The sequence below is a fragment of the Balaenoptera acutorostrata genome, chromosome 8 (genome assembly GCF_949987535.1).
Source record: "Balaenoptera acutorostrata chromosome 8, mBalAcu1.1, whole genome shotgun sequence".
NCBI lineage: Eukaryota > Metazoa > Chordata > Mammalia > Artiodactyla > Balaenopteridae > Balaenoptera > Balaenoptera acutorostrata.
The window spans coordinates 35,038,088-35,054,380 of record NC_080071.1 but is presented as its reverse complement, the minus strand read 5'-3'; the positions used below and the strand labels follow the sequence as shown (position 1 = coordinate 35,054,380).

Genomic DNA, 16,293 nt, shown 5'->3' with positions numbered 1-16,293 from the left:
CCCAGGCCTGATCCCAGCCTTTAATTATTCCTGAGTTTTTTTTCTTCAGAATAAGACGCCGCACTGAGTAATCACAAAGAAGTCAGAGAGCATCCTTGAACCTTTTCAGAAGCAGCGCCACTGATATTCAAATAACCTGCGAGGGCCATTTGACGGCGCGGGGACCTAGGCATTTCCAATTCACTATTTGCATAGATCAGCCGTCTTTGAAAAGGAAAGGAGCAGTTGTCTTCCATAACATTAAAAAGCCTAGTTATCAAATCAAGTGCTTAGTTTGGGGGCTTTTAAAACGTTTACATTTTATCTCAGGTTGCCCTTTACCGTTTGACATGCAAATTTGGTGCAGTTAATTTAGACAATTAAAAAGATCTTCAAGGGAGCTTTGTCACGGAGAATATTTGGAGTTTTCCCCGTGGACCAGCTGAGATAAAGTTGGCCAGAACAAATGATGTCTAGGAGATTAATTAGATATTTGATAAGACATGAATCCCTAATAAGGGAATACAAGGCACAGGGGGCTGCTGTGTGCTCTAAGTCAAAATTAATAACATTTAACAAGATTTTCATTTAGGCATGAAATGTCTTTTCCGGGGTATTGACTCTAGCGATTTATTCCCCTGAGTCACCTCCCAACGTAGAGGGTCTTGGGAGCTACGACTTCTTTTAAAAAGCTTTCTCCTTTCACAGATTGTTTTAAAATCGCTTTTTAAAAACAAACAAACCCACTGGAGTTTCGTCTGATCCCTCCGGGAGGGGTAGGCACCTCCCCAGTTAAAGCTGCCAAGGACCTTTGCTTTTTTGAAGGGGCTCCAGAGTTTTAAAATGTCACCTTTTGAGAGCTCTCTCGTTTAGTAATACAACTACACCTTCTTATAACCTAATTTAATTTACGCTGTTAATATACAAATAAATAATTCTCACTTCTCAAAAACGTATCGCTTTTATAACTCACATAAACCTTACATCACCTAAAACTAACATTAAGGGAATTTTTCCCAACAAAAAAAAGTCGGCTCACTTAAAGGTTATTGAGGGGGTAACAGGATCAAAAAAAAAAAAAAAAGAAAGTGTATTGTTCAGAGTCCTTTAATAATACCAAAGTGAAAATATGATGTCAAGATTTTCTTCATACAGATAAACGCATTTAATTTCTTTAGATGACCTTAACTTACGTGTTTGTGAGTGAAATGATAACTCAACATTTTAAATATCTTTTACATATATACTGACTTTCACAAAGTGCATCAGAAAATTAAAAACAAAAAACTCCCTGAATTTCAGGAATTCACCAAAAAAACTCTATTCGAATGAACATTTACAAGAAAATAAAAGAGAACACAATCTTTTGAACCCTATTTATACAGATGTTATGAAATACAGAGAAACTGTCACTAGACTTCCAGTTTAATTTCTCACCTTCGGCCTTTTTTGATGCTTCCTTTTACAGGAAAAAAAAGTCTTATTGTAAGTAGATATCAAGCAGGACTTGGAGCATTTTATATATAATATAATCCACGCAAAGGGTCTGTTTTTATAGGTCCCGTTTGTTCTCAAATGTTCTGACAGTCCTTTGCAGGATGGTGGCTTGTTTTTGGAAAAAAGGAAAGAGAAGGGTGGTGGAAGGGGGTGGGCGGTGGGGGAGGAGGGAGCGTTTCTGTGTATTGCTCTTCGCTCGAGAAGTTTGTGCGAGTGGTTAAGTGTGTGTGCGCGCGCTCGAGTGTGCGTGCCTGTGGTTGTAGGTCTCCGGTGTGTGTGTGTCTGTGCGTGCAGCTTTTTGAAGTGTTGTTTGTGTCGAAAGATGCTTCGCTTTTGTTCCTGGACCACGCGTTTGATTCTCGTCTGGGCTCGGGCAGCAGAGGGGAGCTCCTGGCGTGGTCGGCAAGCGGCGGCCCGCGAGCCGGATGCCGCTCTACCTCGCGCCGGCCCGGGGGCGGCCGTGGAGCTCCCGCCCGTCCATACCCCGCTCGCTCGCCCTCCGAACCTCTCGCTCGCTCTCGCTGTCTCTACTCGCTCGCTCGCGCCTCTCGCCCAGCCTCTAAGAGTCGTTGGGGCCAGACGCGGCTTCCTTGCCTCCTGCCGAGGCCGCCGCCGCCGCCGCTGCAGCAGCCGCCGCCGCCGCCCGGGCGGCACTGACGCCGGAGTCGTGCAGGATAAGGTCGGGGGACTCGGAGCGGGGCGTCTCCAGGTTGCTGGCGTCCGTGTCACTGTCGCTGCCCTTTTTGCCCCCGCCGCCCCCGTTGTGCGTCTTAATGTGTTTGCTCAGGTGGTCGCTGCGCATGAAGCGCTTATTGCACACCGGACAGGCGAAGCGCTTCTCGCCCGTGTGAGTCCGCAGGTGCCGCTGCAGCTCGTCCGAGCGCGTGAAGCGCTTGCCGCAGAAGAGCCAGTTGCACACGAAGGGCCGCTCGCCCGTGTGCCAGCGCAGGTGTGCCTTCAGGTGCGACGTCTTGCCGTACACCTTGCCGCAGCCCGGGATGTGGCAGCTGTGCAGGCCCTTGCGCCGCAGACTCGCCCCGGCCGGGCCCAGCCGCTCCGCCTCCTGGCAATTGGGGCAGTCGCAGGTGGCGCGGCCGGAGTAGCGGCGGGCCGAGCGCGCCGAGCTCCCCCCGGCGGCGGCGGCCGCGGCGCCCGAGATCATGGCGCTGGCTGCGGCGGCCGCCACGGCGGCGCTGGAGTCCGAGTAGGAGGGCAGCACCGGCTTGAAGCCGTCCTGGGCCAGCAGGTGCTGGCTGGTGGAGAGCAAGTGCGAGGCGGCGGCGGCCGAGGAGCCGAGGCCCGTGGAGCTGAAGGCCGAGTGCGTGAGCGAGCTGAAGTCGGGGTTGTAGGTGCCGAGCTGCGAGTGCAGCGAGGCCTGGGGGGCGCCCGAGTGCAGCGAGCTCTGGAGCCCCCCAGCGGGGTTCTGCACCTCCAGCCACGAGCCTGGGCTGCTGTGCACGTCCCACCACGACGACGCCGCGCCGTTGGTCACCTCGCCCGCCGCCAGCGTTGAGTGGAAACCTGACTTGTACCACGACTCGTACGGGTGCGCCATGCCCACGCGCGGGTACAGGCCGTCGGCCGCCGTCGTGTGCACCTTGGAGATGAAGGCCGACTGGCCGCCCGCCTCTTGCGGGGACACCCCGGCCGCCGCGGCCGCGGCCGCTGCCGAGTTGGAGAAGAGGCCGCCGTAGTCGCTGCTGAAAGCGGACGACGTGGGGGACGTGGAGGCCAAGCAGAAGGCGCTGTTGGCTGCTCCAGAGCCGCCCGCCAGGCCGCCTGAGCCGCGGCCGCCAGTGGCCACGGCGAAGCCCGAGAGGCTGGAGCCGAGGTTGCAGCTGGACGAGGAGCGCTTCCAGGGATGGAAGCCGCCCTTGGCGAAAGCGCTCGACTCCGGCAGCGTCGTCAGCGGGCTCGTGTTGCCGATCTTGTTGCAGGTCGCCGCCAGCATGGCCAACGGGGTCGTTCCGAAGCGCGGCTCTTCCTAGAGTGGGTGGGGTGGGGGAGGGAGCAAGAAGGAGGAGGGCAGGAACAAGTGGGAGGAAGACACAGAGTGCACCCGTGAGCAGCCTCGTCCTCCCGCGGCTGGTCCCGGGGGGTCGTGGCTCCCCGGCTCGCGCCTCCTCCCCGCACGCTCGCCGAGGATGCGCCGCGCCCCGCGCGGGGAAGAGGCAATCACAAGGGCGAGGGTCCCGGCGCTGGAAAGTTGTTCTTCAGTGGGACTACAAATCAAAGATGTCTCGGTTCTCCTCGCCTCAGTCGCTGCAAACCCTGCCCCAAACCGGACTCGAGTCGCCCGCCTTCCGTTCGCCATAAGCCCGCTCCTCTCACAGAAGCCCCCAAATCGCCCTTCGGGGTGAAGCACGGAGGTAAACACATCGACAACAAACGCCAGGTGAGGGCAGAGGCGGCCGAAATAGCGAGCCGGGGGTGGGGGAAACTTGGGGCACTCTTCCCAAGGGTGGCTAGGACTTGACTCTTTTTAACAGAAAACATTTTAAATGTTTACATACACACACACAAACAAGAATCCGAGTAGAAGCGACCCCCGCGATGGATTTCAGAGTCACAGACGAACTGGGGAGCCGCAGAAGTGTAAATGTTTGTTAACGTGACTACATGGACTGCAAAACAATTAAGGCTGTTTTCTGGAAACACCGCTGTCGCGTAATTGCAACAATCCCCGAAGCAAGGGGGGATGGGGTATAAATCACGAGGGGCAGAAAAGAAACCTCTAAAACCGAATATTAAAAGGACTTGCTTAACAGTTAAAATCCTTTTCTTACAAAGGCACCTCCTGGGTTCCAATAACTTGGGAAGAATCAGTCCTGGAAATGTGGAAAGTGCTAAAAGAAGCTGAGGCTGCAGTCGGGCAGCAACAGTTTCTCCAGAGCCGCGGACCCGGAGAAGCCATAACGAAAAATTACTCCAGTTAAAACAAGCAAATGCCGCACTTCCGACTTACCCCAAGTATAGACGTGGCCATAGCAGGTCCCTGGGCGGCGCGGCGGGGCCGGGAGCGGGGCTGAACCTGGCGGCTGCTCGGTAGAACTGTTCGGGTACCGCACGGCTCCCGTGTCCCCGCGCTCGCGCCGAGCGGACTCCGGGCTCCCGCCGGCTAAACTCAGCCTAAGTGCTAGGAGCACCCGCTTTGAAGTGCCGCTGGCGGCGCCTCTCACCCAATGAGGGCGCAGGCAGAGCAGACGGGAGCTGCCCCGCAGCCAATCAGACGCGCCGAGGGGCCCGAGCCCGGGCTCCTGGCGCGTGCCAGTCACCGCGGCTGGCGGGGGGGTGGAAGGGGGGTCGCGGGCTAGAGATTGAAGAAATTACAGCGCAATTAAAAATTTACACACACGCACCAAGCCAGGTTTAGCTATCGTTGAGACCGAGCCACAAGCCCCCCGAACCTCCCCGAGATGATGCAAGTTAGGACTGACAGTCCTCGACTCTCCACTTGTGGGAAAGGAGGCAGGAGGGGTGGGGGCCCGAGGCTGAGGCCGCACCAGCAAGACCCAAGTGGAGACGGAAATGTCAACGCTCACTTTGTGTGTCCAGGCTCTCGCCTGCGGAGCACAACTTCAGCTGGAATCCATCATTCTCGCTCGCGATTTTATCATTGTCATTTGTCTACCTAGTTCCTTATTCCCACTGGATTCAGTTTTACTCTCAGAGTCACATTGAGGAGAAGGGGGCGAAGGGACAGCTCCTCCGAGAGGAGAGAAATAGGCCTCTCCGTCCAGGTCTACACCCACAGACTTGCTGGGAGGGCCTGGAGCCTCCCGCATCCCGCCATTTCCCCTAGCGGCCTAAGTGACTTCCTAATTGTCGCTCTGGCCTCTGACCCGGGGGGTAATACAAGTGCCACTCACACCAGAAGCTTCTAGTGGTAATTGAGGGCACCCTTTGTACCGTTTCGCCAGCGCCTAGATACCAGGCTAACCCAGTTGTCAAATATGACTAAACAGTGGGACGTGCTGATTATCTGCCGGGTTTCGCTGGGGGCTGGCGTGGGGGTGGGAGGCATCAGCCCATACAACACGCTGCACGAAGCTGCTTATTTTCACAATGTAACGACTTTGGAAACAGAGACCCGCGGGAGCCGCATCCGCCCCCATCGCCACCCCTGCTGAAGCTGCAGCTTGCTAGGCTGTTTGTTTAACCCGGTGAAAATTTGCATGTCACGTTTCAGCCTGGAAGCGAGTTTTCTTGCCCCAGCTCCAGCCCACTCCCACTCCAGACCGCCTAGGCCTAGAGGCTCCTCTGCAGGGCAAGGGCGCCGGGTTGAGAAGTGGGCTCGCCCCTAGCCCTGCTTTCGTGGACGTGCTCAGGGAGCCTCTCTCCCGGACCTCTGTCCACGAGTGCCTGGGACGAGGCCACACGTGGGCGCCTCCACATTTTGCAGGCTGGAAGCATCCTGAAGTCCTCTCCGGATCCTGTCGGTGTGAGGAGACACGTCCTCAGACGGACAACTGAGCGTCCTGGAGCCCCTCGGCACCCGCTGAGCTGTTTGTTTTTCTTTTTTCTGGGTCTCCCTTTCTCTTTCTTCTTCAGGGCAGCCAGGAGCAGCTTTTGAACCAGAAATACCAGTGCCCTCGACAGACCTGGGTACTGGTTTTAATGTACCACATTCTCCTGAAAGCCCACATCCTGCTTTCAAAGACATTTTAAACCACGAACCTCAGATGCTTGGGTGCAAAAGGCGAGTTGTTGAGGAGGGGGAGCATGTGAGGAGGACGTGGAACTATGCCCCCAGCGTTTTCTTCCTTCTTTTGCAATATCTCTTGGCTCAAGAGTGCGACCACCGTGGCTCTTCCCTCGGCCCTGAGATGGAGCCTGCGTGTATCCCGGAGCACTCCGTAGGTGGAGAAGGCTATCTGGGTTGCTTTCTTTGCTAGTCGGTAAAATATCTTTGCTCAAAATGCCTCCCCCCGCACTTTGATCTAAGGTGGCGAAAGCACCGAGGCAAGTATGACAGAGAAAGGGGAGAGAATGAGAAGACCCGCGCGGCTATAATGAAGCTCTGTGCCCTGGGGGGTTGTGGTAGCAATCGGCGGGGGAAGGGGGGGGGAAAGGTGTGAAAAGCCCCCGGGACACTCGGGGTGGAGGGGTGAGGGGGAGCCAAACAGCCCGGAAGAGCCAGAAAGCCCGGCAGGGGGACCCGGGAGCCCTTCCCAACAGGTGACTTCTGCCCTGGAAGGTCAGACTGGTGCTCGGCTTCGCGTAGAGTCTTCGCGTCGATTTACTAATAGAGGGATTGTTAAGTGGCAGCCAGGCGTTGCCGACTCACCCAGTGCAGCCCCGGGAGGAGAAGCGCGGAGGTTTCCCCCATCCACATCCTCCCTCAACCCCAACACACGCTCTCCTTAAGGAAACCTGACAAAGTAATAAATAAGACAATCCGAAAAGCCACTTAGCACTCGTGACATTTTCAAGTCAACCATTTAAAACAATTCACGCTGGCACCTCGGGCTCCCGGCGCCTTGGTTGCCTGTCTCTTCTCCTCTTCTTCCTCCTTTCCCCTCCCCCTCCCTCCGTTTTCAGTGTAGTTCCAGCTGTCAGACTCTCTACGTGGGCACTCAGATATTCCTTTAGATACACATCACCGGATCACAATAAAAGTTAGGAAATCTTCTAAACGATCGCAGGCAGACGCTCCGGGCACTTCAACTCTAAAGTGGGGCCCCCAAGGAAATCTTTCAGAAGAAGTCCAGTTTGTGTGTGTGTGTGACAGTTTTTTTCATTCTCTAAAAAATCTAGTTTTTAAACAAAGATCAATGTGTTATGCTGAAGTGTTGAGCTGACTGTTAAAACATTTGGGGAAATAATGACAATGTAACAAAGGCCTGGTTTGGAGTGAATCATCACCCTTTTAAAAGTTAAAGCAATTTTCAGGAGAATAGCTTTCAGCAAACGCTTTACATTATTCAAAACGGCCAAATAATGCTCTATTATAGCGCCTGAATGCTGCCAGTCAGCCTCTAAGTGCAATTTGTGCAAAGGCCCCGGTGCCTTATCTCCACTTCTTTATAAAGAGGTGAATATAAAACAATTTCTTCCAAACCCAGACAGAGAGCACGAAAATTGCTTCCCTTTCTGCAATCAGGGCAATTTAACTGGAGTGCAATTAGCACTATTAAATGTCGATTCTGCATAAACAAATCTGACTGAGCAGCGAAAGTGGGGTGAGAACCTCATATACACTGAAACTGATTTTTTAAAATTATGTATCTGGGTCCTTTACAATTGATCCGTGACGTTTTCATCTTGGAATATATTTACATCGTAAATACACTATGGTTAAATCAACATATTTTTTTTGCAAAAAATTTCAATAGGAATCCTAATAAAGAAGAATGGGGTAATTAAAGGAAAGAGTTCACTTCCTTTGAACAAATATTGTTTCCCCCATCCTGCCTCTCCCGAGAGCTTTAATCTGAGCAACTGCTCAAGTTGCTGCATTTAGTAGGCAAAACGGGGGAAACAATTCCGTCATTAGCGCGGATCCGAAGGATTGGAGCTCCTACGCCACAGGGAAAAAAAAAAAAAAAAAAAAAAAAAGCTTCTCCCTGATGCACAGGGAGACGGGGGAGGAACAGTTATCTTCTGAATAACTAGAAATATTAGGTGGCTGCCCAGTCTCCCAGGGGCTTTGGCCAGTCGCAGAGTTGAGCAGCAGATATACTGCACAGGGGTGGGGTGAGGTAGAGTTGGGGAGACTCGAGGATGTGGGCGGGAGGGAAGGGGTTGGGGAGGAGGAACCGAAGGTTCTCGCCTGGACTCTGCTGGCTGCTGCCAAAGCCTCGGCCACCAGGACCTGGGTGCCCGGGAGCAGGGAAAGGAGAAGGCAGGGAGAGGAGCCCGTAAAAAGCATCTATCTGACCTGTCCTCCTCCGGCATGCCTTTATTTATTTGCTTAGCCACAGCTCTCCCTTTCTGGATAATTTGCGCAATTAATTATGCTTTTCATTTGCATGATCTACACTACAGCAGTGATTATCAGGTCAGCACAGTGTGGGATTTGGGGAGATACATTAATAACGAGTTAAAAAACAAAACAAAAAAACCACACACACGAAAAGCTGCCCTTGTGTACCACAGTCACCTGCCATGAACAGGGGCTGAGGAAGCCAATACAGACTATAGTGCCTGTTGAGTCCAATGAGTCTTTTCCTCAGTTGGAGTTTGTCAGTTGTGGGTGAAAATGAAATGCAGCTTTTGATTAGAAGGGAATCTTTTATAGTTAACATATCTATATTTTTAAAAGCACCAGCCTTGAGATCAACTGGGTGGAGAAAATAAATTGAAAACTGAGGAACTCTCCCACAATTTCCATTGAGCTTTCATTTAATATTTGTTCTATAACACCCTCCTTCCATCCCAACCCTTGCAAATAAAAGAGCCAGGAAGGATCACCAGGCCATTGGAACTTTCATCTTTTCTCCATCTCAGAAGTGTTACTGCTATTTAGAGATGGCAGGAGATGTAAATCCGTTTTGTCTATAAGGTCTACTGGAGAAACTGAAAACCCTTAGTCTATTAAGTACACTCCAAACATTTGCTACACAACTAATTTTCTGCTGCTAGATGTATCTGGGCCATATATTTTAAGCCTGCCTTGATCTGTTTATCTGAGCCAAAAATGCATGAACAATTAAAGGAAAGACTCTGGTGTGTCAAAGGCAGGAAGGTGACTGTAGACTGTGTGATGATTTTAATGACTGCAATTATTGGAAGATTATTCGACAAGCATCATAGATTTGTTTACTGCCTTACTTGGAAACTATGGGGGGCCTATTCGGCTTGGGGTTTTACCTTCCTCCCTCCCTCACCAACTACCACAGAGGGGTATTAGACCTAAGCAAATGTGCCATTCACTGTTGGCTTCCTTCTTCTCTTTTAGGGCATTTCTACCAAAATGGAGCACATTTGTGTCTCAGCCAACTCTAATCGAACCATCTCTGGAGATATTAAAACAATCTTTTCACTCAGACCTTAAGCTAATATTTTTAAAAAGCCAAAGGCCAGGGAATTCCGGTCATTCATCAGCTTCTCCCAGCCAGGGTACCAGTTTCCTCAGTTTTACACTTTCATAGGCAGGCTTTGAAGAGACTTCCAACTCTCCCTCCTCCTTTCAGGGTTTGAAGGAGGCACAACTGCAAGTTGTGAAACAGGACTTTAGGCATATCTCCAGGACTCCATACTGGAGAAAGTTTGGTTTTTTCTTCCTTCCTTTAACAGTGTCCCCCTCCCCCATATTATTTCCTATCACAATTCCTAATCTTACCCTGTGAGAAATAAGTAAATAAAAAGAAAAGGTATGACTAAGAACGGTTTGTGGCTAAGGAATTTTTTTTACTGTATTATATACACACACAAGGAATGCAAATAAGGAAGATTTCTTGTCTGATAAAAGCAAAATCATCCTGTCTACACTAATCAATAAATCACAGCCTGGGCTTTGCTTATTAGTGAAATTTGAAAGAAAGAAAGAAAAAAAGGTACAGCAAATATCCCTAGTAAGCCCCCTTTCCTCCCTCCCCTGAGGCTCTGACTGCAGATGACTTGGTCATCGTGGTGCTCTTCCTTGGTCTGGAATCGAGAACCTTCCCCGTTCAAACCGGAGCCTTCAGAACTCTGCAAGTGGCAATTAGGAGCCTATTACAAGCCATTAGATTGATCAACGTACCTTAAACAATGCAAATGATTTATATGGCTGATTTATATGGAGAGGAAAAAGAAAAGGGGCTGGGGGGGAGGACGACTTCATATCCTTCACATTATCGCAATGTTCTGGAGAAAACACGGGCCCAGCCTCTCTTCGTCACTGCTTAGAACCACCAGAGCGATTTATTCTGAAAACTTTTCAAGCAAAGACACAGGCTCCCCTGGCTCGTTCGATGGATGTCGAGGTGCCCATTCTTTGCCCCTTTTCTCTTCTTTTTAAGGAAGAGCTTAGAAGGACCGAGGCCGGGGTTCACAGCGACGCCACTCCCCCAGCGGAGGACACTGCCGCGAGCGGTCCCAGCTGCCTCCTTTCCCCGGGTCTGTCCCCGGAGAGGGGGAGGATGACTTACAGATTTGTTTTAACGGAGTGTTCGAGTGCTGTGTGGCCTCCTAATTACGGCAGGAACACACAACCATTAGCCCTTGAAGTTTCAGGCGCGACTCGGGGAGGAGCCGCGACCCAGCTCCCCGCGTGCACACCACGCGGGGGAGGGGGCGGTGGGGAGGGCGAGAACTCCTCGGAACCGACCTCCTCGCTCGGGCTGACTATTTCAGCTAATCTAACTGGCGAAGACAAAATTACAACAGAGCCAAAGCGATCAAAGCAGGCCCCTGCCAGCCCCCTCCTCCCGCCCTCCTTCCCGCCCCAAAGTCTGTTTGTAGTTGTCTCCTGTGCTGCAGACTCGTCGGTCTTCTCACGACAAGGAAATTCCAGCCAGTTTTTCCAGAGCCTGAAAGGAGAGGACAGACGCACTTCACACTTCCCAGGGGAGAATTCCCTTTGTCTTATCTCTCCCTCCCCCAGTCCGCCCTCAGCTCTGAAATGGGGGACAGGCAGCGGGCCTAAAGACCCTGGGCGCGGAGGGGGCGATAGTAACGGAACCCCACGTCCAGCTCTGTGCCTGTAGATCCCCTCCCCCTTTTCTCCTCTCTCTTCTTCTCTTTCCCAACCTTCTCTCTTCCTTTCTCCCTCCCTTTTTCCAATTCTCTAGATCCTCTTACCACTCAAGTCTTCTCGCGGGCTCCAGCGCCTAGAGCCTGGGCAGGCGCAGTTTATTTCCCGGCCTTAGTGGTTTGGCGGGAAAGGGCTTCGTCCTGGCTTGTCCACGGGTGTCTGGGACAAATCATTTTGTTTGTGTCTATATGTGGAATGGGAAGCATTCCGGGTTGATAATGGGGCACAGAGGGAAGAGGGGAAAAACAGAGAAGCTACATGCACTGGGAGAGTTGCCACCTGTGTCTTTTGCAGCCAACCTGCGATGGGAGCCCAGGATACGGAAACTCTTCTAGGCGGACGGTGACCTCACACACACACCCCTCTCCCCTCAACCGCTCTCATCTATCCTTTATTACCCCATATCTTACTCTCCTGAGTTCTTCCCTGAGTTGTTTTCTTTCATTCCCCACCCCGCCCCCCTTCCCAGGACTTCTCAGGGCTCTACAGCTTAGTGAGAGATTGAGAAAGATGGTCGGTTAAGAGTCCCACCAAGCACCCAGGTAGTCCTGTGACATCTCCGAGAACAGGCCTGTCCTGGGCCGACACTTTCATGCTTTCTGAATTTCAGCTACTCTGGAGTCCTCTCTTGTCACACCCACCCCCATCGAGAGGCCAGATTGACACCTCCACCCTGACTCGCCTCTTGAAGTATCTAGAGCCGGGTACCCGGAGGGGCAGAGGGAGGCTCCGCACACATTAGACACGTGCGCCTCCTCCTGCCCCTCCCACTTCCCCCGCTGCCGCAGGCAGAATGCACATTGATGACACTGACACACTCACTCGGGCACGCGTCAGCGGCGTCGATCCTCCTTCCCTGCCAGGCGGCAGCAGGCGAGACGGCCTTGAGGCAGGTGACATCGCCGCGGGGAGGCAGACTCCGCGCTCCAGATGCCACCCTGGGAGTGGGGATGTTCGGGTCCCCCAAAGCCAGCTGCGGGGCTCCCCTGCCGCGTGGCCGGAGGCCTCGCTGCTGCTGGTCCTCCCCTCCGCCTCTTGCCGCGCTCCCCGCGCCGCCCCCTGCTCTGCGTCCGGCTCCGCACCTTCACCGCCGCGGCCCCCGAGCGCCCGTCTCCAAGAAGCCTGCCGCCCGCCCGCCCTCCTCCAAAGCTCGGTTACATCTGGGATGCATTGCCCCTTAATTGTCAACCCCATTATTGTGATCAAGTGAACGTTGCTAATCTCTACATTTGTTGTTTAGGTAAATAGAGGCTGCGTTTAATCAATACGCGGGGCCCCAGCCCTCGCAGCGCCAAGTAACTTAAGTCAACGGTGAAGATTTCACTGTGTGTGTGATTACAGAGCACACGGAATATTCACTCCAGCCTAATCCCACATCTCTTCTCCCACCCCGGGGAGCGAGCGGAGGGAACGCGAGGAATCTCCACCCTCCGAGGAATCAAGGGCCGGCTCCCTTCGGGGAGGAGAAGGACTTCGTGGCTGTGACCCCGCGCGCCGGGCGCGGGGGCCTGAGGCTGGACTGGGGACCGCCCTGACATCCGAGCGGCTAAATCCCGCGTTCCGCGCCTTCTCCCCGAGGGCTTCTGGCCCCCTCCCCTCCAAATCTGCAGCAGTGAAGAGGGTGGTTCCCCACCCGGCATGTCCCCGCCAGACGGGAAGGCTGAGGGCAGGGCCCCGGGAGACGGGTCGGGCTCTTCCTGACGCCCAGGCCTCCGCAAGCGGGCTCCTTCTCTTCATCTCCCTCTGCTCTGAGTTGCCGGGTTCCTCGCCCCGCGGGAACTCTCGAGAATGCCAGGCTTGGGCGCGCAGAGCTCGGGGTATTTGCGCTTCTTCCTAAACAGCTATTGTTTCCTAATTAAGAGGACCTTAGCCCAGCGCTAGGCGGAGAGACCCGGATTCGCAGCAGGGAATAGGCAGGCCTGGGGAGGTGGGCGGTCCGCTCTGGCGAGGGGTGGTGTCGACTCCTTCCTGCAGCTTGGCTGCGGGAGTGGCCTTAAGAGTGAGGGCCTCTGGGCTCTGCAGGGAAAGGGTTAATTAGCTAGGCCACTTCCCGGCGGCGTTTGGAAGAACCCAACCCCTCCCGACGCCCTGGAGCGGGGCCCAAGAGGCTGAGCCTCTAGTTTGAGGCACTATCTCCTTGGGCACTTGGTCGCTGGAGTTTGTTTCTCCTGGTGTCTCTTTCTCCGCTCCATTCCTGGGAATGTTCGATATAAACAACCAATAACTCTGGTTGTAATCAGATACTCTCCTAGCACGGAACTGACCCGCTTTCAATAAGCTGGATTCTAAAGTCAACTGATGATTTGCAAGTTTAGGGTGTCGGCGCAACCACGGAACTAAATGACAGCTGGGGCTTGAATTGGGGCCCACGGTTTTGGATGGTAGTTGCCTGGTTTTAATTTTTGGAATTGAACAGCTCTCGTATAAGGTATCTCTCTCTGCTTTCTCCTTCCCATAAAAGTTGAATAGCATTTAGAACAAGAGGAAAATTAAACACAAATGTCTGGGCAATCCTGAAGTCCTTTTTCTTTCTAATACTTCTTCCTGAGAATCCCCTCTGCCAGCCTCAAGCTCCCACCCAAGCCTGTGACTCTCCTTATCAGATGTGCAGATCTTTTACCACCCTGCGGCAAACCAGCCTGCCAAGAAGTCCACAGGACAGATAAATATGGTATCGGACCCCTTTGACTGGGGACAACTTAACTTTTTCTGGATTGTGGTTGTTTTAAAGCTAGGACAAGGAAAGAAAGGCAAGGAGGCTGATGGCCAGGGCTCCTGGATCAGCACAAGCCCTTTGGGGCTGTCAGGAGCTGGGTGTGAGTTAAGGTCCACCACTTCATGCTGTGACCTTGGGTGGGCCAGGAAGCTTCTCAGTTTCTTCCTCTCTAAAATGAAGCTAATAATTTCGACTTCGAAGGATTTTTAGAAAGGTTAAATAAAACTGTGTAGGGAAATTCCTAGCAACTGCTCAATACTTATTAATAGCTGCCTTCCATTTTCCATTGAAATTCCCAGCTAAAACTTACCGTGGAACTAAAAGCAAAATCAACAGCTACTATAATACAGAATTTTAGTGTGTGTGGAAAGTACGGGGCCTAGTTCAAAATCAGGTTGGAGGAGGACGAATGCAACAACAGCTAGCAGCTGCCTGTTTGGGAAGGAGTGAGGTTAGCTGCTCCAGTCAGCAACACATTTTATGGTCTGGCTTTCACAGGTCTGCACATGGGAAGCAGGAAATGTTGTCCCTAACAATAATAGATGACATTTATTGAGCACTTATTATATGCCAAGCATTCTGCCAAGTGCTTTACAAACAGCATCTGATTTAATGCACACAATAATCTTATCAGGTAAGTATTATGAGTATTATTGATATCTCTCTTTTTAAACTTTTATTATGGAAAATCTCAACTATATATTTAAAAGTAGAGAGTATATTATAATGAACCCCTCTATGTTGATCACCCAGCATCAATAATTGTCATCTCATAGCCAAACTTCTTTAATCCCTACCCCATCCATTTCCTCCTCCCTCCCTTATTTTAAAGCAAATCTCAGACATCATATCATTTTACTTGTAAATATTCCATTACTATCAAAATATCAAAAGACAACTAAAAAAAAAACCCCAAATCACAGTACCATGTTATAATCATACATAAACACATTTGAAATAATTCCTTAATATTATCAGACATCTAATCAGTGTTCAAGTCCCCCCAATTATCTCATAAATGATTTTTTACAATTGCTTTTTTTTTTTTTTTCAAACTCAGATCTAAGCAATATCCACACATTTAGTCTCTCATGTCTCTTTTAATCATAGGTCCCTCTCCCTCTTTTTCTTTCCTTGCAATTTGTTTACTGAAGTAACCTAGTCATTTATCCTTTTTATAAATGAAGAAACAGGCTCATAGAGGTTAAAGGAATTTAGTAAGAGATAGAAAAGGAATTCAGACCCAGCCATGTCTGACTCCAGAGTCCAAGTGCTTAATGGCTTTATTATATTCCCTTTAAATCAAATGATGAAAAGCAAGACACAGGAAAAACACAATCACCCATAAAAGATTTCGGAACATGTCTAACTCCCCTAAGTGACTAGTTCCTTTACCAAGCGTCCACAGAAAGCTGTTCATTTCAAACCCAGGCATGGTTTGAATGTGGGAAGAGAAATTGAAAACAGGATAACCCAGTATCCTCCTTCTGTTTTGAATCTGACTAAATAATTCCTGCATTCATATGTATCTGTAACATGGTGAAGGGATTTTTATTTCCAACAAATATTTAGCAAAGCAAAAACATTTCTTAAACGAATCTAGCAGTTTCCTTTTTCTTTCTTTCCTCCTTACTTTCCTCCTATATTCCCCTTTTCTCTGTTCTCCATAGCTAGATAAGGAAAAAAAATCTCTTTTAAGTAGTTATTTTAAAATACCAGTCAAATTAACAATTTGGTAGTTTGATATGTGATATCTGGCTTTTGTTACGGTAGTTTTGAAACCACAGTTACCCTAGCAACTGAATACATTTTTTTCTTTAAAAAATTTTTTAGCTGTCTGGAGGAGAAAAAAAAGAAAAAGAAAACTTATTGCCAGAATTTTCCTGTAATAGCCTCCATTAACTGCAGTGACTTCTACTGGAGAGGCCAGCACTGCTGTCTCCTGCTGTCACCAGTCATTCACTGATCTAGCAGATGTTTTGTTTGATAAGGCCAATTTGAGCTTTATAAAACATTTATTTTTTTACCTCCAAGGAGCAAATACCAGTAAGGATGGGATTCAGCATCTATCACTGGATACCATACAAGGGCCTCAACCTGCCAGTGGAGCTTCTAGGTGAGAGGAAACACTAAAACAAACCTAAAGGCTTCATTTATTTAAAAAAAAAAAAAGAGGGAGGATGGTTAGAGGGCATTAGATCAGTCCCTTGAGACTTAGCAAGAGGGAAAAAAAAAAGTGAGTAGAAGAGCCAATAGTCTACTATAGAATCTTTCTGGAAACACCTTGGTAGGTGAGCAGTTGCCAAAGTGGGCAATGATATTAGTTAGTGAGATGACGGAATAAGAGAGGGGGTGATGCACATAGCGTTGAATTTTATAGATTTGATAAAACGTGTTAGTATTTCAAGGAGGTGAAGTAGAG

General features: G+C 50.6%; 1 protein-coding gene across 1 annotated transcript; it reads right to left on the bottom strand.

Moving 5' to 3' along the window:
• Positions 1–1,153: 1,153 nt before the first annotated feature.
• On the bottom strand, positions 1,154–4,585 carry SP9 (Sp9 transcription factor). Its single transcript, XM_057551502.1, has 2 exons — positions 4,442–4,585; positions 1,154–3,460 (listed from the first exon to the last, which is right to left on the bottom strand). Exons 1-2 carry the CDS (start codon positions 4,460–4,462, stop codon positions 2,036–2,038), a joined length of 1,446 nt encoding a protein of 481 aa, XP_057407485.1. The 5' UTR covers positions 4,463–4,585; the 3' UTR covers positions 1,154–2,035.
• Between the last annotated feature and the right edge of the window lie 11,708 nt (positions 4,586–16,293).

Bases quoted from the DNA above. Each gene is read 5' to 3' on its own strand.
- SP9 (XM_057551502.1), bottom strand. From the start codon at position 4,462: ATGGCCACGTCTATACTTGGG. The intron at 3,461-4,441 runs GTAAGTCGGAAG...CACCCACTCTAG, and splicing joins TGGCCACGTCTATACTTGGG to GAAGAGCCGCGCTTCGGAAC.